Raw genomic sequence first — 27,448 nt, 5'->3', positions numbered from 1 at the left:
TGAGGTGACTGTTGTTGTGATTTGGCGCTATATAAATAAAATTGAAATTAACCGATGGATATAAGCTCATTACTTAAATCAAACTGCAAATTGTTTTGCATGTGTTATTTGTTATTTGTGAAGTCAGTGTTTGCCTTAAGTTAACTGAAAATAACAGAATATATGAACATGCACAAACAGAGGCTTTTGAAGTTTATTAGGCACGTAGAAAAGCAACTTTGCAGTGGCATGTGAACCGGCAGCTCTGCTCTGGTTATGTGAAAAATATTAAGTAGATACAAATATGTAAATTTAAAGGTTAAAATACAGCCTTGAGTCCCCGCAGAGGCTTTAAGGGTCCCCACCAGTTTTACTCCCCAGAACAAATGTTTGCATTCTGATGTGTTCATATAGATTTTTTAAATGTATGCACATTAAAAATATTTCCAGATGATTTGATCTTTTGTTGACACAAAGCTCTGAACTGAAGGGGGCGAGCCTGAAGTAGTGCCCGTGTCTGTATGTGTGCGTATGATGTTGTTTGGCGGGCACATCATCCCGACTCTCCTCGAGAGAAGCAGCGGACCTCCTGCATCCTCCCCCACATCCCAAACCCGCTGCACTGTATCTGCGGGCACCGCGATAACCTTCATGGACCGCATTATGCGCACGAGTCAGTAAAGTCGGGACGATTTTGTTTGGGTTTTTTCTTTTTACAGCGTGCTTAGCGGGTCTCACAGTAAAATCGCGGCTTTCGAGTCATTTTTGTCAAGGATAATGATGATGAGGTAAGAGCTTCCGGTCGCCATTTTGCCGGTGTGTAACGGTTTGGGCAGAATCTGAATGGAATAATTAGCCGCTGTTTGGACTGATACCAGTGGGAGATGTCTAAGCGACATCGTTTAGATCTGGGTGACGATCATTCGTCGAGTAAAAAGAGGTCCTCCGATGGGTATGTGACGGTAGTCCTCATATTTTAGCGTTAAGCCGTTGTGCTGTTTTTAAACCTCTGCAGCCTGATTGTTGTTGCTCTGACGCTAACTAGCTATGCTAGCACGTATGCTAAACACGGTCAGCTAACAATTTAACTCCAGCAGGTAACAAAGTGTTCAGTTATTCTACTGATGGGGTCACATATGGAGGTGAAATCTAGCAATGGTTCTCCACTAAAGCACTTAGCACACAGTCGGTCAGCCATCGGCCTGGTCCTTTCTGCACGTGGCTAACGTCCCATGCTAACCGGTGCTAAGTGTTTCTTTAGTGCTAAGGTCAAAATTTTCGTCACACAAACTCAGCAGGTGATGTTGAGTTCTCGGCTGGTATGGCGTGCAGCGCTTAGTAAAAATCGCACAAGGAAAGTTTCTTATGAGTTGTACACGGGACACCATGCTGGCTGGGTCAGCGTACAAAAGAAGACCCCTGACAGTCGCTGTCATACCCCGGGCTGCTTTGGTACCTTGTCTGCAAGGGTCCGCAGTGTGGATAGGCACCTGCCGGGCCTGGAGCAAGTTGAGGAGGACTCTTGCAGATTCAGCCTCAGGGTCATTGCTGTGCATCTCCCATCGCGTTTGACCTTAGGCGACAGAGAAATAAAACAAACACACGGCAGGAGGCGTTGAGATAAAACAACCCGTTATGTGACCTATAAGAAGTTCAGTGCCATTACTAACGTAAATAAGTGTAAATGAACATGAAGGAGCTATGCGTGTATATTGCAGCACTCCCACAGTCAAGGACGTGAATGCTAAGAGATGCTTACTAGCACACACAAAAAGTCTTGCCACCCCCTCTTCTGACAGTCATGTTTGGCCTCGTTGTCAGTGAATCTCTAGAGTTGTGTAGAGCTGAGAAGTTTTTAGTAGTTAAAATTTAGTTGCATTTGTATTACATATTTGATTAAATTCGCAGCTGAGCGTTTAAGGCTGCCCTGCCATACTGGGCACCACCTTGTGTATCAGAGGTACTAATGTGTCACGTGTTATATAAGCACAGCATCTGATGCATCTGGCCTGTGTGTGTACCCAGCATCACTGTCTAATAATGTCTAGTTATGACACCTCAAAGCTTTTTGCAGCTGATGCGACAGTGTTTATGGTTCTCGTGTGATCTTAAGGCATTTAATATATCCTTTTGCAAAAGAAGCAAAAATACCGTGGACGATTAGTTTATCTGTGACCTTTGCATGCTACACTTGATTAGATTGCTTTTTGCAGTGGGTAAGCCACCGTGAATAAGAATGTGCAGTAACCTTTTCATGGGATTTTTTTTTTTTTTTAAAGAAAAGCTCTTGACGTGGCCTAACATTTGAGCAATGTTTGTCCCGAGTTGGGCCTCTTGTGTCTAATTATGTGCGTATCTTTGTTTAATGATGTGTTGTTGTGTCGCAAAAAAATCTGTTGGTTCGTGTGGCAGTGCTTCATGAAATCTTAAACTCATGCATCTCGCCCTCACAGGCGCGACAGAGACCGTGACGAGAGATCGCGGGACCGCGATCGAGACCGTGACAAGGACAGAGATGTGAAGCCGTCCGGGGTGCCTACGAACCCAGCTGCAGGCATCGCCAGCTTCCTTAAGCAACCCGGTATACAGCAGCAGATCAACCCCTTCACTAACCTGCCCCACACGCCACGCTACTATGAGATCCTCAACAAGCGGCTGCAGCTTCCCGTGTGGGAGTACAGAGAGCGCTTCACTGAGATCCTGATGCGGAACCAGTCTTTTGTGCTGGTGGGAGAGACAGGCTCTGGAAAGACTACACAGGTAGAAAAGCAAAATATGCAGCAGTTTTATTTCTATAATTTTCCATTAGCCTCCTCCAATATATATATATATATATATATATATTTTTTAATCTTTTGATGAAACTGTGTCACATTAAATGAAAGCTAGAAATTCTGCGACTAAAATTGGTATAATTATATCTTTAAAAACAGGGTGGAATGAACAGATGATGCATTTTAAACAGTTCCGTTGCTGAGCTGATTCCCAGTTTGCGGTTGTTAAGTTTATTTTAAGTTCTTGAAAGAGCTGGGTTGTCTGTTTTTTATATTAACATGAGAGAAAATTAGAGTAAATCACTGGCTGAGCTGTGGCCTCCTCCTGAGGTGAATATAAAGTATCTTCCAAACACTTGTTAAAATGAAAACGTGTAATCTTGTCAGTGCTTTCTGCTTTGGCAATGGTATAAAATATGTGTTCCTCACAGTCACTGTGAATTTTAAAACCCAGCAGAAAAGCGGTCTCATATAGATGCAACCATAGTAAAGGACCACCAAAGTAAAAGTTGTTTTTAATGTGCGCTAAATGATTGTCATCTTATCACTTTAATAGTGATAAATCATTCAATTAAATCATTGTTAGTGGGTATGTGTGGACATGATTGTCCAGCTCAAGGTTGCAGAGGAAGTGGAGGCCATCACAACTGTCATAAGGCAGAAGGCAAGATGCATCCTGAACCGGTTGCCAGTCTGTCACAAATCCAAGCTAACATGCATACCTTTGAACTGTGGGAGGAAGCTGGAGTACCCAGAGAACCCACACAGAAAGGCCTTGGCTGCCGTTTGAAGGAACCCTCTTGCTGTGAGGCTGCAGTACTAGCTGCTGTAACACTATAGCTCACTGCAGATCTTTTATTTGCAATGTACTCTGTGACTATTGAATGATTCTGCTGCGTCTTAAGTGAGTTTCTTGTCCTGCACATGAACTCCAGCATCTTATACTTGTGCGACAGCGGTCCTTGTTCTGCTTTGCAGCCTCGGCAAGCTTGATGTTGCGGATAGCAAGTCAGTTCCTGCTGAAGAAGACAGTGAACTGGGAGAGAATGGATGACTCTAAAAAATATCTTATGTAGCTCCTTTTGTTTTTAGCAGCATAGCTGCAGTAAATGTTTTGACTTTAATCAGTAAAGGCTTTGCAGGACCCAGCAGGTTGTATTAATGAACGCAGTATTGCTCTCTGTGGTTTTAATCAGACATCTGCATTTGACCTTCACATCCAGCGCCCTGCTTTTATCTGACCTGCAGTCCTGCTCTTGTTTCTCGCACATCTATAAACACTCTTTGGTTCAAACAAAAGCCGACTTGTCCGCTGTGTTCCAGATCCCCCAGTGGTGCGTAGACATGGTCCGGTCATTGCCGGGACCAAAGAGAGCCGTAGCCTGCACCCAGCCCAGGAGGGTAGCGGCCATGAGCGTTGCCCAGAGGGTTGCAGATGAGATGGATGTCATGCTGGGCCAGGAGGTGGGCTACTCCATCAGGTTTGAGGACTGCAGCTCTGCCAAGACCGTCCTCAAGTAAGAAGGATGTTTTTCAAATTAAAGCCTACAGCTGTATTGAAACTGATAATTGCAGAAAACTGGCAAGAATAACAATAGCAGTTTGCTGGTTGCAGTTTCATTCAGTAGCCCGAGTAAATAAATAAGCTGTAATAAAGTAGTCAGGTATAATGTATTAACACAGTTCTGCCCAGAGCACTTTCAAAGGGGAGGATGTCCCTTTGGGATCCCCACTTGCTTCTATTTGAAGCAGGTTTTATTCAGATAATGCGGTTTTACGTAATGATAGAGGGTGAATATATGATCAGGCTTCACAAACCGTGTTTACTGCATGGATGCTGTTCTCCCAGGTACATGACAGATGGAATGCTGCTGCGGGAGGCCATGAACGATCCCCTGCTGGAGCGCTATGGTGTCATCATTCTGGACGAGGCCCACGAACGCACATTAGCTACAGACATCCTCATGGGGGTCCTCAAGGAGGTGGTCCGCCAGAGGCCTGACCTAAAGGTAAAAAAACAGCTTTCAGAAATACACTCAGTTCACTCAATGTTTTTGTTCCTATTGCCTTAATTTCATCATTAGTTACTGCAGTGCTTTTGGGCAGCTGATACATTGATTTTAAGGAGCGAGCTTCCACATGTTCCGGTTTTATCTGTCAATCGTTGTTTTGCATTATTTGCAAAAATGTGTTCCTCTTACGGTTTCTAAAACGCTGCTGGAGACGTACATAATACTTGCCCTAAGGATACATTCGCTCGCAGCCGGTGTTTATGTCCCTCTTCTGTCACTCGTCTCTTTTGTCACATTTGTTGACAGTGTCCTCATGCCTGACAGCTGTGTATCTGCTGAGGGAACGGGGGGAGGAAACAATCCTGTTAGCTTCAGAAATGCAGAAATGTGTTCTGCACTGCAGCAACGGTGGAGATTGCCTCTCAGAGACGTAGGGCTGTTTTTAAACCAGCTAACCAGTAGCAGAACAGCAAACGTGTCGGTGTGGATGGGAGCACAGAAGCAGGCAGGAGTTTTATAGGGTAGAGCGTGCCAGGCATAATTCTCATAAAGCAGATGGATAATGACTGGTTGTTTGTCAGCGTGGAATCAAAGGTTAGATTGTTGTTCGCAGACTGTTAAATGAGGTCTAGGTTATTGGGAATGATCATCCACCCACACCCCTCTATCTCCTTCATCCCTATCGCCTACCGAATTTGAAAGTTTAATTTGCCTTGATTAAGAGCAATTATGATGTCTTGCAGAGCGTAAAGTGAAATGCAGAGACGCTGGCCCCTGAAAATGTTTGAGATTGAAAATGGGAGACGCGTTTCCCATCAGAATCCTAATGCACTCTATCTAATGGATCTGGAGAGAACATTGTGTATCCAACATCAGGAACAAGGACTGTCATAGCTCTGTGTAGGTCACTGACTTGGATTGTAATGCCAAGTACCACATTATAGACGCCATCTTGAGTTTGTGCTTCAACCTAAATTCACAGCGTTATCCATCCCGTCCTCATCTATCCTTTAATTGCTCACACGTGTGTCTACTTAATATATGTCCTCATCCTCCAATCATCATCAAGCTATTTAAAATGTTAAATGATTCCTCATTCGAGTGCTCGCTGCCATGGTGATGTACACTCTGCTGTCTTTACGTTTTCTTTAACCGCTTTCACGAGCACGTTGAGCCTCACAGACGCGTTAACACGTCGCTCTCTCGATTTCCCGTGTCCTTCTCGGTTCAGGTCATCGTCATGAGCGCCACACTCGACGCCGGTAAGTTCCAGGTGTACTTTGACAACTGCCCACTGCTAACCATCCCGGGACGCACGCACCCCGTGGAGATTTTCTACACACCGGAGCCAGAGCGGGACTATCTGGAGGCGGCCATCCGCACCGTGATCCAGATCCACATGTGTGAGGAGGATGAGGGGGACGCTTTGCTCTTCCTCACTGGACAAGAGGTAAACTGCCTTGCAGATTCTCCAGATGTTACTGGTGTCATGTTCTAAACAGTAGAACTGAGTTTATTAATTTATAATTTTATGTCATATGGCCAATCCCAGTTTATTTATTTATTCATTTAGTTTTCAGACTAACAGTCCTAAACACAAATATGGTTAATCTGCTATGAAATAAAAGGTTTAAGCAGCTGGAACTCGTGACTGTGTGCTATCTGTGCTTCATAGAAATTGAAACCATTAAATCAATTTCATCTTTAAGTTAAGCATCTGCATATTAATTAATCATATTAATCTAATTACATAGATCAGTCGCTCGCATAAACAGTTTGGAGCGCACTCACACGCACACACAGGCGCGTACTCTCTGCACAGGAAATTAATAATTCTCAGATTGATAGATGCGTTTTTGGAAACCTCCAGGATTTGTACAGCGGCTGGAGGGAGGAGGAAAAAATAAAACCAAAAAAAAGAAAAGCGAGAAGTGACCCAGATTCTGCCCTTTCCACAAATCTCAAAAATTAAGTCATTTATTATTATTTTTTTCCCCTCCCTGCAAATGTTGTCCACTGATGTGTAATGGAGGGCAGGGTCCATGCCCAAAGTGATGAATTTGGTCACAGCTGGGTGAACACACACGCAGACACACACACAGAAAAGCAGCAACAAATGTTTCAATCTCCTGATCACTAGACAGGAGAAGCCTGACAGATCCAGCAGCGGCCGTGCTGGTGTGAATATCCTCTCAGCATTTTGACAAAATGGTGCTGAGATCATGTGATTAGTGGTGGATGTAAAGGAGGATGTAAGTTTACAATGACGCGTCCCCATCTTTCCTGCAACGTACTAGTTTGGTTGTTGTGGGTTTCTCATTTCCATGGGACAGTGAGGTGTTTATTAGCAGTAATTATTTGTCAGTCGACACCTACTTGGCTGTTGTAGTATACCTACGTCGGTTTCATTTGTCAAAGCAGGATCAATATGCAGCTTGTTACAAACAGGATAAAGTCATTGGGGTGGCATGGTGTTTGAAGTGGTCTCCTTTGAGGAGCGCTAATTGATTTTTAGATTTAGTGGCATCCCAGCTGCTCCGATGAGTGAGAAGAAAGGTCTGGGATATTGAGAGGCTGTGCTTTTTTTTTTTTTTTTTTTTTTCTCCTTTGTTTTTTAAGTTTAGATGTAATTTGTTGATTTAAAGTCCAGCCCCCCACACACCCACACCCACACGCTGTGTCAAGCTAAGGTATTACTGACCGCACTCCCACGGTGAGTTCATTATCACCCTCCCCTAATTGGGTTAAAGAAGTTAATGTGTGTTAGGTCTGGCAGAGATGGTTGTTCAAAGGGTGCAGCAGCACGCCCCTCAAGCGCTTCTTAACCTCTTCAGTCTCCCAGCAACTTTGATGTAGACTAATGATTGGGAGGCAGATCCACAGCAAAGCCATAGACTCTTTTTATCTGACTGTTTAATTTATAACAGACGGAGAGGAAATGCACACAACTCCCATCCTCTCTCTTCCGCAGTTTATTTTTCTTCTCTGAGATATTTAGCTTCCATAAACAAATAGAACTGAAGCACCAACTCCAAACAAGAAAGTCGAAACTTATCACAGCTGTCGAGCAAAGATAAGTCCTAATATTTAAGCTTCCCCCTCAGCAGCTAACATCAAAACATGATTGGCGGCGGGGGTTGTTTGCTAGTCAAGAGGAGTTCCTAAATGTGTCGGTTATTAGCTTGGCTGTAGATTGTTGCTTCTGGGGTCACAGGGAGAGCTGGTGGACAGGTTCCCGACACTGGCCAAGTGCCCCTGTGTGTGTACAGACACACGCAGGGGCACACGAACACACATACTTTGTCTCCATGTCCCTAAGGGACTAGACAGCCAGCTTGCTTCCAGCATTTTGGCAAAGAGGTCCACTTTTTTTCCCCTCCATGGCAGCTGCTGCTTCCAGAGGCTTGATAGGCTATTAATACTGAGGCTAATTTTACCAATCCATTCAGATTTACCGTTTTCCACTTGTCACTGTGTTGATTAAGAAGCACATGGCCATCAGCGGGGTTTGACTTAATGCGATGAACAAGGGGACAAACAGAGCTAGTAACACATTCGCAGTCCAGAAGAAAAACAGGGAGGGAGGGGCTTCACAGTGGTCTTTTCTCATATCAAGGCGAGTGTGGCTTCACACGGCGGCTCCAAATGAAGTCAGTTTTAGTCACGCTTAAACTCAACAAAAGCACAGTATGTTTTAAAGGAGGATGAAAAATCCCCGAGAAGTTCAGAATGCATATTTTATTTACGGACTTGGGGATGAAAAGGGTGTGTAGAGACCTCTGATGTGGCCCATTTTTATCTCTGTGAGCGCCACTAGAATAAGTTTGGAATCAAAGGGCATGCTCGTCAGTGCCTCCGCTGCTGCATTGCTCCCACGGGCCTGCAGGTGGTGCAACAGCATCAGCAGTAAAGTGACACCCGTAGCACTAATAATACTGCGGCTTCATGAGATTAAACGATTGGTGTTAAAGGAAGTAAGAGAATGTTTCTCAACGGTGGGAGCTATTCAGAAATGTTCTTTGGGGCCATGCAAGAAACTTCTTAAAACTTTCAGAGATGTTAAAGACATGAAAGTATATCTGTGGGAAGAGTGGTAGTGATAATCATATTCCAGGGCTCTGGAATATTTAAGCATATTTAGTAGATTTAAAATGATGTTGTCATATTCTTTGGAGAACAGGCCCTAACCCAGTGTTCACTATGGTGCTTTCCTCATTCCTAGTGCAACTCAGGCCTGCTGTCTGTCTGCCAGCCCACCGGCTCTGGAACGTTCAGCTTCACTAAACTGATCTGCCATGATTTGCCGCTGGTTATGCATCAGCGCTGCAGTCTCATATCACATTCCCCCTCTACAATACTGCACTGTGGAATAATGAACCCTGTTTGAGTCTGTCTGGCTCTGTGCGTGTGCCTTCAGAGCATGCGCGTCCATGTTTTCCATGATTGCTGCATTTGACAACAGAGCCACAGGGAGCTCAGCAAAGCATACTGCAGTCCAGGTTTAATTTCCTCCGTGAGATGGAGCGATAGTTAGAACAAATGTACTGTAGCAGGGAATCACGCTTTCCCCCGGCCGCCGCTGCCTCCTCCTCCTCCTCCTCTTGCCTTCCCTCTGTCATCCGGATTCACCGCCATTGTTTATCCAGGTGTTGTTCGCATCCAGCTCAATTTATTTATTTCTTTTGGCGTTTGCATACACAAGCAGCACCTGGATTAATTGTCGTGCTCCCAATCTTTCAGGAAATCGACGAAGCCTGCAAGCGAATTAAGAGGGAGGTTGACGACCTGGGGCCCGAAGTCGGAGATATCAAAATCATCCCGCTGTACTCGACGCTGCCTCCACAGCAGCAGCAGAGGATCTTTGAGCCACCCCCGCCCAATAAACCAAATGGCGCCATCGGAAGAAAGGTATAGCTGCCCTGTTGCTATAAAAACACACAGAGGGGGAGGTAGAAACGGGGAGATGGGCGGGAGGGGTGGAGGCTAAGTGAAGAGAAATTGAGTGTGGTTGGTGTAGAAAGGCCAGATGGGGAATAAGGTGGGTAAAGTGAGAGAGCTGGAAGGAAGGAAGGGACTGAAACTTTTTTCCCTTTCTCAGCTTTAGCACAGAACTGACTCACACAACATATGCTGCTTTTGTCAGCATGCAATTCTCTGCTCTAAATTATAACTGGGGTATTACTCATGCCCTCCGAGCCTGAGGAAAGTACTGCATTCTCAGTCGTTTTTATCTTTCCTCTACATTTACACAGAGCCTGCTGGTACTGGGGGGGGAAAAAAACAGGCCTCAGACCTCTGCTTTATAAAACCGTGTAAAAGATGCACTTTATATGGGATGACCGAAAACAGGACTCTTCTTGCCGTACACCGTACAATCTTCCTTCAGTCACTTGATCGCAGAGGAGTGGATGATCCTTCTATTGATACAGACACGAAAGAGTTCCTCTCTTTTGTGTGACAGTTTCTATTCACAGGGGCTCATAACCACAGCAGCAGCAGCAGCAGCACCACCTGCACCGTCACACTGTTGGCTAGGGATCTGACAGAATATCCGAATCTCATAGCTGCCAGCAAATGAGTAAACACTCATCCCAACATCTGATAGGGGACGGTGTTGATGAATGACTCATTGCTACAACCCCTCTAATTGAGGCAGATCAGGCTGACATATGAGCAGCGAAAATATTTATGGGCTGTCAAAGTTAAATATGTCACATTAAGCAGGTCGGCCATCAAGTTTGTATTTCTTATAGGCTTGTGTGGTATCTTTTTTTTCCCCCTAACTTACTGACATTTTGCCAGGGTTTATGGCATATGATGGTATTTATGTTTAATAATGAATAAAACCAAGAAAAAAACTGCCATTACACTCCGGCGAAGAGCAGTTTATTACATGACATGTTTCCTTACAAAAAAGAGAAACCTAAGAAATTGCAGATACATGTTTTCGTTACAAAAAGGACAGATTTTTAACTTTCCAACAATCCTCGAACTAACCAGGTGTAATATACGTTTCCTTCAGGAAAAACGACCACATATAAGCAATTTATTCAATGTGTCTCATTTAAAAAATGATCCTAAATTAAACTGCTGTAGATGATTTATAGAGGAGTGTGTAAAACACTTATTTGTAGCAGTTCTGAAAAAGAAAAATGGAAATGCATAACTGGTGGCCCGGTTATTATTTTTTCTTCCTGTGACTATGTTGTATACACTGATTCCAGTACTTTATAAATGTTTTAAAATCAACAAGAAATTAGAAAAAAAGTCCTTTAAATTCTTCATCTATATTGTTTTGTTTCTTATGGAGGCACAGGACTTTGGGGAATATAATACGTGAATGCCATACTATGTAACAGTGGTTACTATATACAGCTGGAGCACTGCATAGACACGTCCAGTGCAGGTTAATACTGTAGACACTATGAGTTGTAGAAAGAAAGCTGCTAGTGCTAGCTCTGCAGCATTTAACAGCAGTGTTTTGTCACGTTTAGATGAGTTAGATTAGATTAGTAGCTAACTGCCTCTTTCCTTAGATACTTGTCAAACGGTCCTGTGACTCTGCTGCTGCAGGCACAGACAAAGTGGGCTGAATAGACACAATCCACCAGTGGTGTTGTCAAACTGGCATTTTAAAGAGTTACGCTCTTTAGCCACCTGTCTGTGGAGGGAAACAGTTGTAATTTCAACTGGCTCTTCACGAGCACATACTTCCTTCTTTTTGCTTTGTGTTTTTGTTCACTTCCAAACATCTGTGTTATTTTAACAGAAAGAGGAAAAGCTGTGATATTTATTTTAAACACTATCGAAAATCATACTGTTGGGATGTATAATACCCTGATGTACCAGCGCACTGCTCAAGCCTAACTTCCAGCAAGGCCCACACAGAGGTCCTCCCCTCGTGGTGTAGATCAAACATTTGGGCACGAATCCCTCCTCCAATTACTGTCCTGAGCCTTGAAATTTCTTCAGGCTTTCTGTTTAAATGAGCTGCATGTGTGCTGCAGAGGCTTAAGTGGCCCAGTATTGGATAAGATCTTTTTCATAAGTTCAGATATCATTGCCAGTATTTTCTTTTGCTGTTCAAGGGGATGTTGATGTGAAGTATGGCCAGTGTTGCTTAGGGGAAGCCTTTTAATATTACTTTGCTCTGGCAGTGGCCCCCGTTTGGTTGCGGTTGTATATGGACATTTGTCTGATGTGCTAGAGCTCACCCCACTGGGACTGCACCACTTAAATAACAGTGATGTTGTTACCTTGCTCTTCTCTTGGTGGATAAATTTCGTCGATGTCTTCACGATACCCATGTGTTCAGTTCATACATGAAATAAAGTGAATTTGCTGGTCCTCACTGTTGAGCCGGCGAGCACTTTGAGCTTCAGAGCAGCAGTTTGTCCTCCCCACCCCCCCCACCCCCCATTTGTCACGTGCCTGTTGAATTGGTGGAGGTGGCATCTAAAGTTGCCACGCTTGAAGTAAATGTGCTTCTCCTCAGTGACTGACTGAGCGACTCATCAAGTGAAAAATGCAGAGATGTCATCTAAGCCAGCCCAAGAGAAAGTAGTGAAGAAGAATTAAGGTTCGCCACATCTGCCACTATGCATGCTAACGACTGCATTAGGCACCCCTCAATTAACATAAAGCACTAGCTCGTCATTGCTCTATTTCTCCAGGAAAGCCACTGATCTTCCATTCTGAGCAGTTTTATCATTTAAAATCAAGTCAGAAATTGAATAATTGCCAATAAAGACCATAATCTCGCTTTGCTTTCCAGCATCTCACAGATTGTCTCTAATAAGTGTGCTATGATGAGTGTTAGGATTGTTTTTTAGCATTGTCACGTTTGAAATATTTCCTCCAAATGTCACTTTTCTATTCTGTTTCAATGAGCTTTGAGTGTGGGTGCAGCGACTCTGCACGTTCTGCTTCCCTCGGTCAGGGGAAGGCTTTATTTGTCAACAAGCACGCGTTCCTCAGCAGGGGATGTGAAAGATGGCCCGAGTTAGCTATAGTACTTGCTCTCTTGCAGGTAATAACCCAGACATAACATGCAGAGATGATGTTCTAATGATATTACTGATGAAGAGGCCAGGGTTATCCAGTGCAGCAGCAGACTGGAAGGAGCAAGCCTGCGTTCAGTGTAATGGGCCTGGCCTGGATAATCCTTCAGAATCAATGCAGTCAATGAGGTCTCACCCATATGATCATGAAAAGTGAGAGGGTGTCATGTGAGGCATCTGCTAGAGCAACTGACTGCATCCCAACACGCAGGAGGGTGGCAACCTTCACTAGGCTTTCTTTTTTTTTTTTTAACTGGACTTTGAAGCTTTCCATGCCTTTCATTGCTCGCTGAGATGTTGGCCGCTGACATATCTGTCCGATCGCCTGATCTCGTCCCTTTTTTTAGCCGGCTACTTTAATCCCAGACTGCTGCTGCGGGTAATTGGTCTCCCAGTCATGTGGCTGTTTTCAAACTTTAGGTCACCAACAGCCCTTCAAGCTATTACCTGTCGTTGGGATCGTTTTTAGGTACCTTGTGATTCTTTGCTTTGTAGTTCAGAGCCTGGGATTGTATTTTTTTATATATACCTAAAAGGAAAAGGTGTCCTTCTTTTACATTTACATAAAACCTGTCTCCAGTAGCTTAGAGACCTTTTAAGAAGACGTTTCCACTACATGCATTGACTCAAGTATGTTTCACTTTGTTTGTTTTCCACTGTGATAAAATGCAAGAAATGCCCAACGTAGTTAGCACAAGGAAAGGATGAGCCATTACTGACCTGGATGGGGTATTATTATTACGCTCTTTATTATGTGGTTGTATTGTCTTGTTAACTATGCAGAATTTTTTTCACTACACTTCTTGGCCGTATGCTCACTCCAGCTGTATGTAAACAGCCTTGTTACAGTTGACCTCTTACGAGCGTTTTCATCTCCATTCTGTGCCACGAGATGACCATACCCTTGTTTCTGTAGATCAGGGGTGTTCAATTAAAATTTAATGAGGTCTAGTTAGAGAACATTTCCTCACACAAAGCTCTGCAATATCATAAAGTATTAATATACAGTCAACAGTTGGCTGTCAAGTAAAAGGAAGTTAAATTCAGCATTATTTCAGTAATGTTTATTATTCATTTTCACAATAAAATAATAAATGTTCTTTTCTTATTTCAAGTAAAATAAGGTTTGTGTTCATAAATAAAAAAAAAAAGCAGTTCAGGTTTCCCCTTCTTTTTTTTCATCAACTACATTTTCCATGTAAACTAAACTTAAAATCTATTTTCTCTCTGATTCCCGGACTTACTGCTCTTACAGCTTGTGTCTCCTCACTTAGTTTTCCTTTTTCACACGCGCTCTGAATAAATCTTTTAATTGGCTGAGAAGCATCATGCGGGATAAATTACAATGCACACACATTGATTACCTTGAAGAAAAAGGAAAAGGCGGCGCAGATTCAAAGTAATCTTACGGCAAATATGAGCAAAGTTGTGCAGAGTAAAATCGAAGCGGTAATAAATTAAGGTCTAGTCGTGGCTTTGGGTTCTTGAAGAATAGCATCTTGGTCTGGAGCGAGGCTCATCCCAAGTTTAAACTGAGCATTTAGAGCAGTCTGAAGGTTTGAGTCAGGGGGATTTTTATTAATATGAGCATACTCTATTGTAATGACATGAAAAGCCTTTTTCATTCTGTCTTCTTTGTTTCAAACCTCCAAAATTACCTGAAACTTTGATATTTTTTTTGCAGACTTAGTTTCAGGAAGTTGTTTGCAAAGTGTGTGAGAAACACTGGGAATAAACATTTTAATCTTTGACAGTGGTTTTATATTACTACCACAGATTCGCAGCCTATTGCTGTGGCAGTAGGCCATGATTGTACTTTTAGCTTTTGAACCGTTTGGCCTGTTATTTATAAAGCCTCTAGTACTTTCATTTAAATCGAAATTAAAATAGCCAGGAACTCCTTGTATAAAAGCCAGCCATTTGGCAGATAGTGCCATGTGATCAGTTTCATACCAGCATTTGCCATCTCTCTATTTGCGGGCTTGAATGCTAAGGGGAATGTGGTTTCGACAGGTGAATTACTCGAGGTCAAGGGCTGAAAGAGGGGAAAAAAGAAGCCCTCTCTGGCATTAATAACTAAATAGTCAGGCATTCTGTGGCTGAAGTAAAATCCTCGCTTAAAAGGTGGGATTTAAAAGTCTCCAAGGCTCACAGCTTGAAGACAGCTGAAGAGGCACAGCTACAAAGGAAGTGTGTCAAGTGTGCAAAATTGGTTCTGTGGACCTGTATCAGCAAAGACCACAGAGACCTGTTTGGTTTTGTGCTTGGCATTTTATTATGAAGACTAACCAAGAAGCGCGGACAGCTACCACCAAATTGCTCCTCAGGTCAGCCTGCAGCTTGTTCCTGACCTGGTAAATGTTGAGCTGGCCAGAAGGCGGGGGCTAAGTGTGGAGGCATCTTTATTTTATTTTTTTCACCCCAGAAACCCTCAAATTTTAAACTGGCAGCTGCCAGCAGAGTGGGCTGTGACACTGCCCCCACCGCCTTGATGAGTTAAAAAGGTTTCTGTGTCCGGTCAGTTTCCAGCGTTATATAAGCAGAACTGAGCCTGGCAGCGGTCAAGGTTTGCGTGAGTGTAGCTGTAGATCTGCCTGCCTGCTACTTTCCCTCTGTTTGTGTTTATGCTGACAGTGAGAGACCCATAGTTTCATGTGACTCATTCAATGCACATCTTTTTTATTTGCTTCGATTCAGCTGTCATTTGTCATTGACATCTTTGCTGTTTGGGATCATTCATCATCTCATAAACCAAGCAGCTAATTTTCACTTATATTCTTATTTCCTTTCCCGTTTTTTCTCTTCCTTAAACTATTTTTAATCCATCAGCTCATAACTCCTGAATGCCTGGAATGAAAATAATTCTGCAGATTTATTCAGTTGCTTTTTTTATTAAGCGATATAAGTAACTACTATTTTCTTACAGCTCTTGCAATGATCGGGGATAACATTATGACTGCAGTGAATAACCCTGATTATCTCTTCATCGTGGCACCTGTTAGTGGGTGGGATATATCAGGGAGGAAGTGAATATTTTGTGCTCAAAGTTGATGTTTGAAGCAGGAATAATGGGCACGTGTGTGGCTTTGATGGGAGACTAACACAATGTTAGGCAGTTGGTTATAATGGTACGCCTGATTGGTGTACATATATTGTGTAGCAAAACTTTGATTGACACAGTCTTCCAGAATATTTAGAACTAAATTAAATGTGAGATATTTTCAGTGTTATTTGCCTCTGGTTGTGTTGCAAGTGTGGCTTTGAAGGAGCCGGCATTGCAGCGTTGAGGGGTAAGTTGGCATGTCTGCAGACAGCGGTGTCGCACATATCAAGAGACGCGTTTTCGGTTCACATGAGAGATTTGCAGCAGCCCTCAATTAGAGGGGAGGAAAAAGATGTTTTGATGAAAGTGCTAACCACTGTTGCACACCATGTTTTAAAAAGCAGGCCACCTAACAGAACCCATTAAATTAAGACTGCTCTGTGGGTTTGAAAAGCTTTCCAAAAGAGGGAAGCTGACATCCCAACAAACCCAGCGACATGCCGGAGATAGAGACTCCAGCCACACACACACACGTGTGCACACAAAACTCGAGTAATTTTTATTCGATGAGACACCGAGCACCAAGCCAGCACTGTGCACAAATCTGTTGATAGCACTAGATTGCAGAAACTGTTGTGGTGTCGCTTTGTTGGGCTCGCTCGGCAGCCTGCAAACATTGATCTCTGCAGACTCGTTGAGCTGGCTCACATCAGAGCAGACGCTGATATCCACGTTTGTTTTTCTCTCTAATGTTTAAGGATCACTGATTTCTCAGCACTTTGTATGAGGTTATCTGAACCTTTCTTACCAGAGGAACTTCTTTCTGATAGGTATAATGATGTTTTTGTATTTATGCTATGTTTTTTATGCATCTTAATGGTTTGCTCAAACTATTTTCATGCAGTTTTATGTATCAAATTGTAGCAGACCAGTCTCGGGTCTCATCAGTCCCTTCAAAGTCCCCGGGCGGATCATTTCTTAACTCGCGTCTTCTCGTTTTCACAGGTCGTCGTGTCAACAAACATCGCCGAGACGTCCCTGACCATCGATGGGGTGGTGTTTGTAATTGATCCCGGATTTGCCAAGCAAAAGGTTAGCTTCCCTTTTCTCCCTGCCACCATCCCCCCCCCCCCCCCCCCCACCCCCCCCCACCCACCCACCCACATCTTCTCCCACCACTCTTTATCTGCCGCGATCATCTGCTTCTGTTGCCTGAGAATCCCCAGATAAACACAGCAGTGCACACCTGACAGCAGCAAAGATGGAAAAGCCTGTTATTTATTCCTCTGACATTTCACCAGCCTAGAGCCAAGTCATACACATGGCACAAAAAGAGATTATATATGCTCCAAGGTGGATTGCGCGCGCGTGTGTATTGTACGTCTTCTTTTTGTTTGCTGCTTGTATATATAGTAGATTGTAGGTGGGTTTAAAAAAAATGAATAAAAAATACTAGCTATTTTTTTTTTTTTTTTTTTTTTACTCTACCCTAGTTTTTATTCAGATGAAATGACTCATTGACCTCGTTTCCCTCTCAGGTGTATAACCCACGAATCCGAGTGGAATCCCTTTTGGTCACAGCCATCAGCAAGGCCTCAGCCCAGCAGAGGGCAGGCCGTGCCGGACGTACACGCCCGGGAAAGTGTTTCCGGCTTTACACAGAGAAAGCTTACAAGACAGAAATGCAGGTAAGAAGCAAAGCAGTTTGAAAACCATTAAAATTGTACAAGTTGTAAACACATGATTGATTCTCATATCTCACATTCTGCAGTGCCACAAGCACTTTGTATTCCCCCAGAGCAGCCTTCTAGCTGGAAAAGCTTTCTATTATGCAATATTTGCTCTTAGAACTCCTCGATTCCCAGTTCAAGCGAATTATCATTCCAGGAGCCCGGTGCTAAAACGCACCTTTTTTCCACCCTTCCTCATAACCCCCGTTAATGACACGGCCACCTTGTGACAAATGGACCCGTGGGGGCCCAGTTCTCCACTTTAACAAGCTAATTCTTTCACATCACGCCGAGTGGCAAAGGGAATTTTTTTAAACAAGTTAAATAGCCCTTTGAATGCCCCCGGTCTCTGTTCAAGTTGACATATGAGTGATGCATGAGTAGATAATAAGCAGGCCTGACGAATTCATTTTGAATTGTTCCTCGGGCTTCTTTTGTACCTCTTTACTGGCACAGGACAACACGTATCCAGAAATCCTGAGGTCTAATCTGGGCTCTGTGGTGCTGCAGCTCAAGAAACTGGGCATTGATGACCTGGTGCATTTCGACTTCATGGACCCACCAGGTTAGTGTAACACAAATGTTACTCTAAAACCTCCGGGTATGATCGGCTTCATATTGGATCCAAAACAAATATCGGAACCATTCCTAAACGCAAACGGATACATCACTTATGCTTCTGCTTTTTAAAACAATTCCAACACCATGTTATTTTTTTCTTAAGTAGCTTTGCATGATTAAAGTTTGAAATGATCCTTGTTTATCTCACGGTGGGCTATGTCCATCCACAGTCTGAAACAAGCAGTTTCAGCTCCCCTTTAAGCCTACCTCCTTCTGTTTGCATGGTTTAGCACAATAGCTCTTCTTTATTGTTCGATTTCATGTAGATTTATATTACTTTGCAGCTGACAGCGACCACAGGTGTCAGTTAACCAAAGAATCAAAGAATATTGAGATCTTGAATTTGATTAGCGCTCTCTGAATCAGGATGAATACACTTACAAACTGTTATGAAATCGAGCAACATTTAGTCGAGCTGCAGTTGCTTTGATGTACGATATCAAATCTGGGTTGGCAGCGTCACTTGGGAAAAACAACAAAGCAAAGAAGGGATCTTGGCAGACATCAAATAAAACATAGTGAATGTTTGGAGATCTGAGGATATGTGTTGTGATAGACATGGACTACACACTAGTATCTTGCAGTTTTTATGAGGAATCCGCTCTAAATTTCTATTATTGCTGTTCAGACTGAGAAATGACTGATGTGTGCAGTTAGTATTCTGGCTGATCACTTAGTTTATGCACCGCCTGTCACTGTTGCTTGAATTATATCCGAATCCTGCTCGATCTGTGCCAAAACACAGACCTCTTCTCCCTCGAGGTGCTAAGTTATGGCATTCACCAGGAGAGAGAGAGAGAGAGAGTGTGTGTGTGTGTGTGTGTGTGTTCCCACGTCTTCTGGAGGAGACCACCCCTCCTTTCCCTATCCTTAACCACCTCCTCTTCCCTCCACCCTTTTTCTCACCATAATATAGTTTTCATCTCACCTCTGAGATTAAACCCATCTCTCCCCGTCCACTGTGGCAAACGCCATTTTGAGAATGAAATTGGTTACATCAATAGCAGTGCTATCACCTTGGCTATTGCCTTCCCTTTATATTCCTCCAGAGAAACGTGACTGACCTCCACCACCACCACTCCCACGTTTCTCGCAAAAACGCAAGGGTATACATCAACATACGAGGACCGGCCGAGTCTAACCGGGAACAGTCGGGCAAAAGAGAGGGGGGAGGATCACCTTTTTATTGATTTGAGCCACTCTCTGCAGAAGGTTTCTCCTAAATAGCTCCTGAGCAGGCTGGAAGCTGCAGCTAGTTGGGTGCAACAAATGAAGTCTGCTTTTAAGTCTGAGGAGTTCCCAGAGAGGGTTTTATAACGGCTATTTACAGCGGATCAATTGTGATATGCCGTGTCAGAGGCCTGCCTCGGAGAAAATACAGGTCAGTGTAGTGTCTCTGGGCAGTCGGGAAATACAGTGAGACAATAGTCTCGTGATAGAATGTTTTTTTTCTTTGTTTTTTTGGCCATTGAACCCCTTTAATCATGTTTTTGGCTTAAAGGTGTTCGTTTCAAATTGGCAACTTTCTGAGGCAACTGTAATTATTGTTCGGATACAAGGTCAACATACATTTTTTATTATTTCCACGCATATTGGATTTGAGTCCAGGCCTTTTCCCCAGTGATGATCAGCCTCCAAACCCAAAGTAGTTTTTTGTGTTTGCTTGTCTGTAATGTGAATTGGAACCTTAATCCTCCCCCCTTACCGTGAAATGCTCAAGTACGTAGGTTATTTCTTCCTTTGTCCACCCCGCTTCCTGCTCGCTAAAAACAGGAGCGACAGTGCGAGCCAGACAACCAAATGGAAAATCCAAAAAGAAATCAGTAGCGATTTACACAAGGACTTGGCTGGGTGGGATTCATTTTCCTCGTGACATTTCCAAAGAAGTACCTTTCAAAGCCAATGTGGTTTAATGTACCTTTAGCCTTTCGCCTCATTGATTTGGCCCTTGGTTAATATATCGGATTCTTGTGTGTTGAGACAGTCAATACTTACTTTCTGATGAGTCGCGTTGGGTATAGATTGAATTTCCACTCGGGTTCTTAACGCTAGCGGTACTTGGAAATCAGATTTTCACCTTTTGTGCAGGCCCACACAAGCTACTGTTGTTGCTAAGTAATGTGACCGGCACTCACTTTGTGTATAGAAAGGAAAAAAAGTAGCGTTGATGCCCCAAATCAATATTTGTTAATCATAAAAAAACACCTCCCTGCTTTTTGAAATTGAATTTTTTTTTGGGGGGTGGGGGAAAGCACTTGAGAGAAACGAAAGAGAGCGAGCGCCGCAGCCCGCGCTTGAGCTAATTTTCAGTTAACATGCAACTGGTCATTAGGCTTCAGCTCTCGGGAGCCAAAGGTCAATAATTGCATCTGGAGGAAAAATCTTTTAACCAAACAGTGGAAGCCTTTTGTGTTGAAGCATTAAGTAGAAAGTTCCCCTGTAATTGCATTAGTTGTTTAGGATTGCCTGAGCGGAGGATGAAAAATGAGCTCTGCCATGATTACGTCTGGTGTAATTCTGGCCGTCACATAGTGAAACTTCAGAGCGCAGCAGGTGATGGAAACGCTACCTTTTCTTCCTTTTCTTTGGGTTTTTAACTTCTTTTAATGTGCTGGTTGATCTAATTTATGACTGATTCCATGGACTGTGCTTCTCTTTTCCAGGTCTTAGTAAGTCCTTGAATAAGGAAATCGCTTTTAGTCAGTACATTTTAACTCGTGACCCAGCTGTTTCCCCACATTTAAAGAGTGAAGTTTTGAAATGCAGTAGCTTGATTGTGATTGATTTTCTTTATGTACTACTTAAATTAACAGCTGTAAATTTAATCTGACCGTGAAGACACAAACAGGAAACCCTAGCGTGTCGGACTGCTCCTCAATTGCTCTGAATATTTTCGTCCAGTTGGCATTGATTAAGTAGATTAATTTATTAGGTGTGCAAATCAAAATAGGATGTTAATTAATATTGTTTGCTATAATCGAATCTGCAGATTAGGCGCTTTCTGCCAGGCCATTGCCAAGTGGATTTTATTTTACTTGTTTTTATATTCTAGATTTGCATTAGTTAATGCATCATTTCAGACTAATGTTACCAGCAACTATTTTTACAAATAAAAAAATGTTGCTGCAGATTTTTCAGCTGTGCATTCATAATGTGAATCTCCTGTTCCACCAACATCCCAAAGGTGCTCTAGTGGATTTCGATCAGGTGTCTGTGGAGGCCAATCATGGCTGTCGTATTTAAGAAACCTGTTTGTATGATTTTAGCTTTGTGACATGGTTTGTTATCCTGCTTGAAGTATACCTACAGTGTTCATCATCTTACATTGCTCAAGCAGGATGGAGCTGTGCTTTCATTGTCGATCCCAAACTCTGAGCCTGCCATCTGAATGTTGGAGCAGAAATTAAAGCTCATGAGAGCAGACAATCTTCTGTTGCTCAGTTTTCATAAGCCTGTGTACTGTAGCGCCTGTTTCCTTTCCTAGCTGAGAGGAGTGGGGCCCAGACTTCTGCGGCTGCAGCCCATCTCCTTTGCGTTTTGCGTGTTCAGAGATGCTCTTCTGCACCTTTTTTCTCTTGTTATGTTGTTTCATTTAAAGTTCAGTGGTCCATCTTTACCAAGTGTATGTTTCTATGTGCCTAAGTGCATCAAGTTGCTGCCATGAGATTGTCTGATTAAATCAGACAATCTGTGGCCGCCACACTTTTGCAGTCAGTGAAATAGCAGCAGTACATTAATAAAATTAATGAAACCTTCACACACTCCTCCTTCCTGTTGCAGCTCCAGGATCAAATGACTTCTCTTGGCAGGAACCGTGTCTCAGATGTTTTAGCTCACTGTCATATGAAACCCACAAAGCTGCGACTAGCACATTTAGCACATTTAGCTAAATTAGCTAAACTATTAACTTGACCTCTTATCTCACTTCTAAATGTGAGCATGGAGTACGGCAGTATTAATCAATTCTGACATAATTGTGTGTGAATGAGTCCCAAACTGTCCTCCTCAAGTGTTGCTGCAATGAAAGAATGACAGTTCTGCAAATTGTCTGTTTCAGCCATCTGTGTGTGTTTTGCCCATGGGCTTGGAGCATTTTAATGGCCCATCTCTCCCGCTCTGTCTCCTCCAGCTCCAGAGACCCTGATGCGAGCCCTGGAGTTGCTGAACTACCTGGCAGCGCTCAACGACGACGGTGACCTGACCGAGCTGGGCTCCATGATGGCAGAGTTCCCCCTGGACCCCCAGCTGGCCAAGATGGTCATCGCCAGCTGTGAATTCAACTGTTCCAATGAGATCCTCTCCATCACTGCCATGTTGTCAGGTAATGCTCAGGGCTGGCCCCGCTGCTTGGGTCTGATCTGCTACTCTTTCCATTTCCTGTGCTCATTGGCCATTCCTCCCAAATGACCAGTGAGCTGTAAGGAAATTTACAGAGCAGCTTCTTTATCTTCTAAGAGCCCTTTATTCATTCTTTGACCCTTCTTGTTGGTTTAGTAGTGGTGACACAAGGATTTAAATGGGTCTATTTGATGCATACCAAAGCCCTGACTGGTTTCAGGTTTTGTGTGCGGTTATTAAAATATCAGCAGTCCAGAAGTTGAGGTCTCCTTAGTATTGGCGTAATGTGTACCTACTGAACTTCAGTACAGGAAAAGCAGTTGATAAAGTCAATGGTGTCAGCTGTTATTTGCGAGGAAGGGGAGGGGGGGAAAAAAAACTACATGTCTGTACAAAATGTATAGGTGTAGCTGGAGCAGCACCAGCATGCTACAGCAGTAATTGCACTTTGGGCTTGCCAAAGCAGAATGCTGCTCATTGAGATGAATCTTGACGCCTTTGAAGGGAGCGTGAGGGTCTTTGAGAGCGGGGAAATGGATTTAACTAGGTGCTCGGACGTGGTGTGCACTTAAAGCAGGTGTTTCAGGATGGCAGGTTTTTGCTGAGTTCATTAAAGTAAGCAGCAAAAGTACACCTGAGAGCGGTGCCGCCACAGCAACCAACCATGAGGCTCAATAAACACAGCTTTTACCCATTAAAGCTACAATCAAGCAGGTTTGGCGTTAAGCAATTCAGAGCGAGTTCGTGCAGGGGGAGAGGGCAGAACAAAGAGTCCGGGGGAAGTCTACATCACTGTCAGGTGTAGGGTGGGAGGGGCTGTTTTGACTGGCTGTAGCCAGAGTGTAGCAGATCAGGACAGAGAAACCCATCCTCCTTCCCTTCTCTTTGGACCCTCCTTTCCTTTTTCCACCGTAATCACTTGGCAATGCAGTGTGCCCTGTGAAGTGCTCTGTGCCTCTCTTGAGCTGAGGCCTTGTTCCTCTCTGTGGGATTTGCTTAACTTATCCCTATGGGCGGCTGTGTTGGGGCCTATACCAACCTTGTTTAGTCCCACAGTGCTTTGTGCGACCCACGGAGGCCAAGAAGGTGGCTGACGAGGCCAAGATGCGCTTCGCCCACATCGACGGAGACCACCTAACGTTGCTCAACGTCTACCATGCCTTTAAACAGAGTGAGCGGCCTGTTTCCCCACACGTTTCACTGATTAGATTCATTTTTTTCCTTTTTTAAATGCTCCTTAACCCTAAGTTGCTCTCTTCCCACACAGACCACGAGTCCACTCAGTGGTGCTATGACAACTTTGTCAACTACCGCTCGCTGATGTCAGCAGATAACGTACGGCAGCAGCTGTCCAGGATCATGGACCGCTTCAGCCTACCGCGAAGGAGCACTGAGTTCAGCAGCAGAGACTACTACATCAACATCCGCCGAGCACTGGTCACGGGCTTTTTCATGCAGGTCCGTGTGAATCTGGGACTTTTTTGTTTCTTAAGTTTTGTAAGGTTCGATGTGCTGTTTAGTCTCTCATCGTGTTGCCAGTGTCATCATTTTGCTTTCCTTTATTTATTTATTTGTTGTTGTTGTTTTGTGACATTTCATATTTGAGCAAACGCTGTCTGTATACAGCTCCTCTGCTAATCTGATGCTCATTGAAGTATTTTTGTGCCAAACATTTGTACAAACTGCAAATGCAGCCGAGAGCTGCCTGTTTTTCTTCTTCTTCTCCTTCTTCTTCTTCTACCCCAAGCAAACACACGCGCACTCGTGCACACGCACCAGCGAGCTGCTTGTTTTAAGCACATAACAAGAAATGAAATCAATTTGTTTCTCGCTCAGGAAAACAAATGGCAGTTTTGCAAAAAGCCATTTTCAGGGCTACCTGAAACAAGCAACCTGACAAGTTGAATTATGGCGTTAATATTTAAATATTTGTCAACATTAACCTTTATCTCGGAGACAAATTTGCAGCTCGTGTCCAGGCGTTCGCACTGTTTGAGATCATGTCTTTGTTTGGAAAGGCCTTTATTGAGACTGATTGCCTTGGTTAATCACAGCCGCCAATGCAGCTCGACCACAGCACACACAAAAAAAAACCTCACTCGCTACGAATTAGCCTCAAATGTCTTGCTACTTTTTTTTAAATCAAAGCATTAATAATTTACTTCTTAGATTGTAATGGGACTGCATGATTAACACACACGCACACACACACACCAGTAAAAGATGTGTGTGTGTGTACTTGTTTTGACTTTTTCTGGATTTCATGGGGTTTTCCGTCTTGCTGCGGTTTGAACAGATTGCTCACCTGGAGCGCACAGGCCACTACCTGACCGTGAAGGACAACCAAGTCGTACAGCTGCACCCCTCCACCGTGCTGGACCACAAACCGGAGTGGGTGCTTTACAACGAGTTTGTGCTCACCACCAAGAATTACATCCGCACATGCACAGACATCAAACCCGAGTGGTGAGTTTCAGCAGTTTCATTCTGAGTAAGGGGCACTTTAATTTATCAACCTGCACTACCTTTGTGCATTTCTGCCTCAAATGAGTGGTGCTGGTGCACGATAAACTACTGGTCACAAACATATCCCAATTGTGGCCTGCTTCTCAAAGGCAAATTGTGTCTGCCATAAACATCACAATTCCTGCCAGTAACATTGGTGCACTTTAAATGTTTACCAAGACTCTTCACCAGCACAGGCAATCACGTTGATGGTTATGAGGAACTAACGTTGTGCGTAAACATGACCCTGCTACACGTGAAAGTCTTTAAATGTTTTTAATTCTCAAGTTTTCATTTCAGCTATGAGTCACTGCAGCACACAGCCACTATCGGTTAATCTAGCAATTATTTTCACAATCAGCTAATTGTTTGCTCCATAAAAATGTTATCAAATGATAAAAAAAAGGCCTCCTATCACACATTCCCAAAGCTAATTGTGATATCTTGTTCTTTGCGACCAGCTGGAGCCACTGAAATGTTGTGATTTTTATGGTTATAAAAAGGCTGACAAAAGCAATTATGACAAGGATCTAATAAAAATAAGATTGCAGTCATACCAGAGTCGACTTATGAGCATCGTTGCGCTAGCAGCAAAACCGCAACAAACCTCGTATGCACGTTTCCCTCCTCCCCCTGTGACCTCGTCCAATTAAGGATCAAATTGTCGAACCCGCACCAGTAGTCGGAGTGTGAATATGGAAGAACGACACTCTCCCACAAGTAAACACCGAAGACAATTTTTGTGACTAATGTTTACTTGCTTTCTTTTCTAGGCTGGTGAAAATTGCCCCGCAGTACTACGAGATGAGTAACTTCCCCCAGTGTGAAGCTAAGAGACAGTTGGAGCGTATCATTGCAAAACTCTCATCCAAGGAATACACTCAGTACTAAGAAGGTTTGCATGTGCCGCTGCAGGAGCCGCGTCCTCGCCCGCCTGTACAAAATGAAGACGCTCTTTAGGTTTTCTGTATATTTTATTTGTTTTATTTTCATCGTTCTGAACTCTATTTTTGCTCCTGTGTATTGAATGCGTAATGGTTTTAAAATCAATGATGAATTGACCTTCGACGGCCACTTTGTTTTCTTTAAGCCAACATGGTTAGAGCACTACAAGAAAAAAGGACTACAGATGATGAGTGGTTATCAGGAGTTTAGTCATTAGTCATTTACACCTGAAGCATGTTGTTTCATGTGAATTTCAACATTCCTCTTAAAAAAAAAACACCCAAAATAACAAATCCCACCTTGGGATTCTTGGCTGTTGTTTTGCTTTGTTATGATGATCAAATGTAATTTATACTGCATTTTGATGCAGGTGAAATGTAATGTTCTCTTGTCATGGAGATAATTTCCTGTCACATTTCCTGTCATCTGTTCAACTTAATAAAATGGCTTTTGTAATAAGATGTTTCTTCCTCTGTCTGCGTTAAAATAACAGGATAATCTGTACATAAACTTTCTGTCTTCACCCTCACGTGCGCGCACGTCCTGACTTGCCAAATCCAGCTCGTTTCCCGGCTCTTGAGGGAAGTTAAATCTTCTTACTGGGATATTGATAGCTTCAGAAACAGTTGGGGAGAGGGGGATGTTAATTGCAAATGTTTCGGAGCAAGATCAGTGTGAAATCCCTGCTGCGCTGGAGCCTGTTCTGGCTGTACTGCTTTGTGTCACTGCCTCTCTAATGTTGAAGGTAAACCTTGCGGTTGGGAGAAGTATGCCTTGCTAGATTAAACTTAGAAACTAGAAGTGATTCCTTATAAACGAAGTTGGTTGAGCTCTGACAAACTTTCTTGAGAAGCTTTTCCCCTCTCATTCTGTGGGTCAGCAGCTTAGTCTAGACAAGCTCTGTGTGGCTGGCGATGCATGAATACCACGAGGAGTATGAACAGCAGGACTCTTGAACAAGACTAAAGGGGAAAAAGATTCTGCTGTACCACCCTTGATGCCTCATCATCACAGCTTTGCAGGTGGCAGTTTAGTGCACAACAAGTTTCTGTCCTTTTAACATAATCAAAGTGCTGTCTGAGCTGGAGAGTGAAAGCACGTAGCTCCTCGTTTTACCCTTTAATCTATAAACTGGCTTCCAGTGAAGCACTCCCAAATTATATTGGGAGTGCTTGTGTATATTTTAATCCGAAAGATATTTCAAATGTCACTTAAGTCAGCTTCACTGGCTCAGTAGTGCAGTGGTATACACATACACTTAACAGACAATTTAATCCAGGGAGGGGATACACGATCTTGGGAAGGGCATCTGGTGTAAAAACCTGCCAAATCAAATATGTGGCGCCACCTGCTGTGATGGTCCCTTGTGAATAAGGGAGTAACCAGAACTAGCTTACTTAGGTTAGCTTAATATAGCCTGCCACAGAGAGCATGTAAGAGA

At 43.4% G+C, this 27,448-nt stretch overlaps 1 protein-coding gene across 2 annotated transcripts; it reads left to right on the top strand.

Moving 5' to 3' along the window:
• The first annotated feature begins 542 nt into the window (after window positions 1-542).
• dhx15 (DEAH (Asp-Glu-Ala-His) box helicase 15) lies at window positions 543-26,466 on the top strand. 2 transcript variants are annotated; one of them, XM_085451458.1, is made up of 14 exons: window positions 543-767; window positions 2,433-2,739; window positions 4,077-4,270; window positions 4,603-4,762; window positions 5,997-6,215; window positions 9,506-9,673; window positions 16,874-16,960; window positions 17,407-17,556; window positions 18,055-18,163; window positions 22,349-22,540; window positions 23,606-23,728; window positions 23,825-24,015; window positions 24,854-25,023; window positions 25,836-26,466. In XM_085451458.1, the coding sequence occupies exons 1-14, from the start codon at window positions 757-759 to the stop codon at window positions 25,951-25,953; spliced, it is 2,199 nt and encodes a 732-aa protein (XP_085307584.1). In that variant the 5' UTR covers window positions 543-756; the 3' UTR covers window positions 25,954-26,466. The 2 variants fall into 2 exon arrangements, with proteins under 2 accessions (XP_085307584.1, XP_085307583.1); XM_085451457.1 differs by lacking the exon at window positions 543-767 and adding an exon at window positions 781-931.
• Window positions 26,467-27,448: the final 982 nt, after the last annotated feature.

This window comes from Copadichromis virginalis, linkage group LG3 (genome assembly GCF_057382275.1).
Source record: "Copadichromis virginalis isolate Kocher_CV1m ecotype Utaka linkage group LG3, C_Virginalis_male_GT1.1, whole genome shotgun sequence".
Lineage (NCBI taxonomy): Eukaryota > Metazoa > Chordata > Actinopteri > Cichliformes > Cichlidae > Copadichromis > Copadichromis virginalis.
This window is presented reverse-complemented; position numbering and strand designations above follow the sequence as displayed.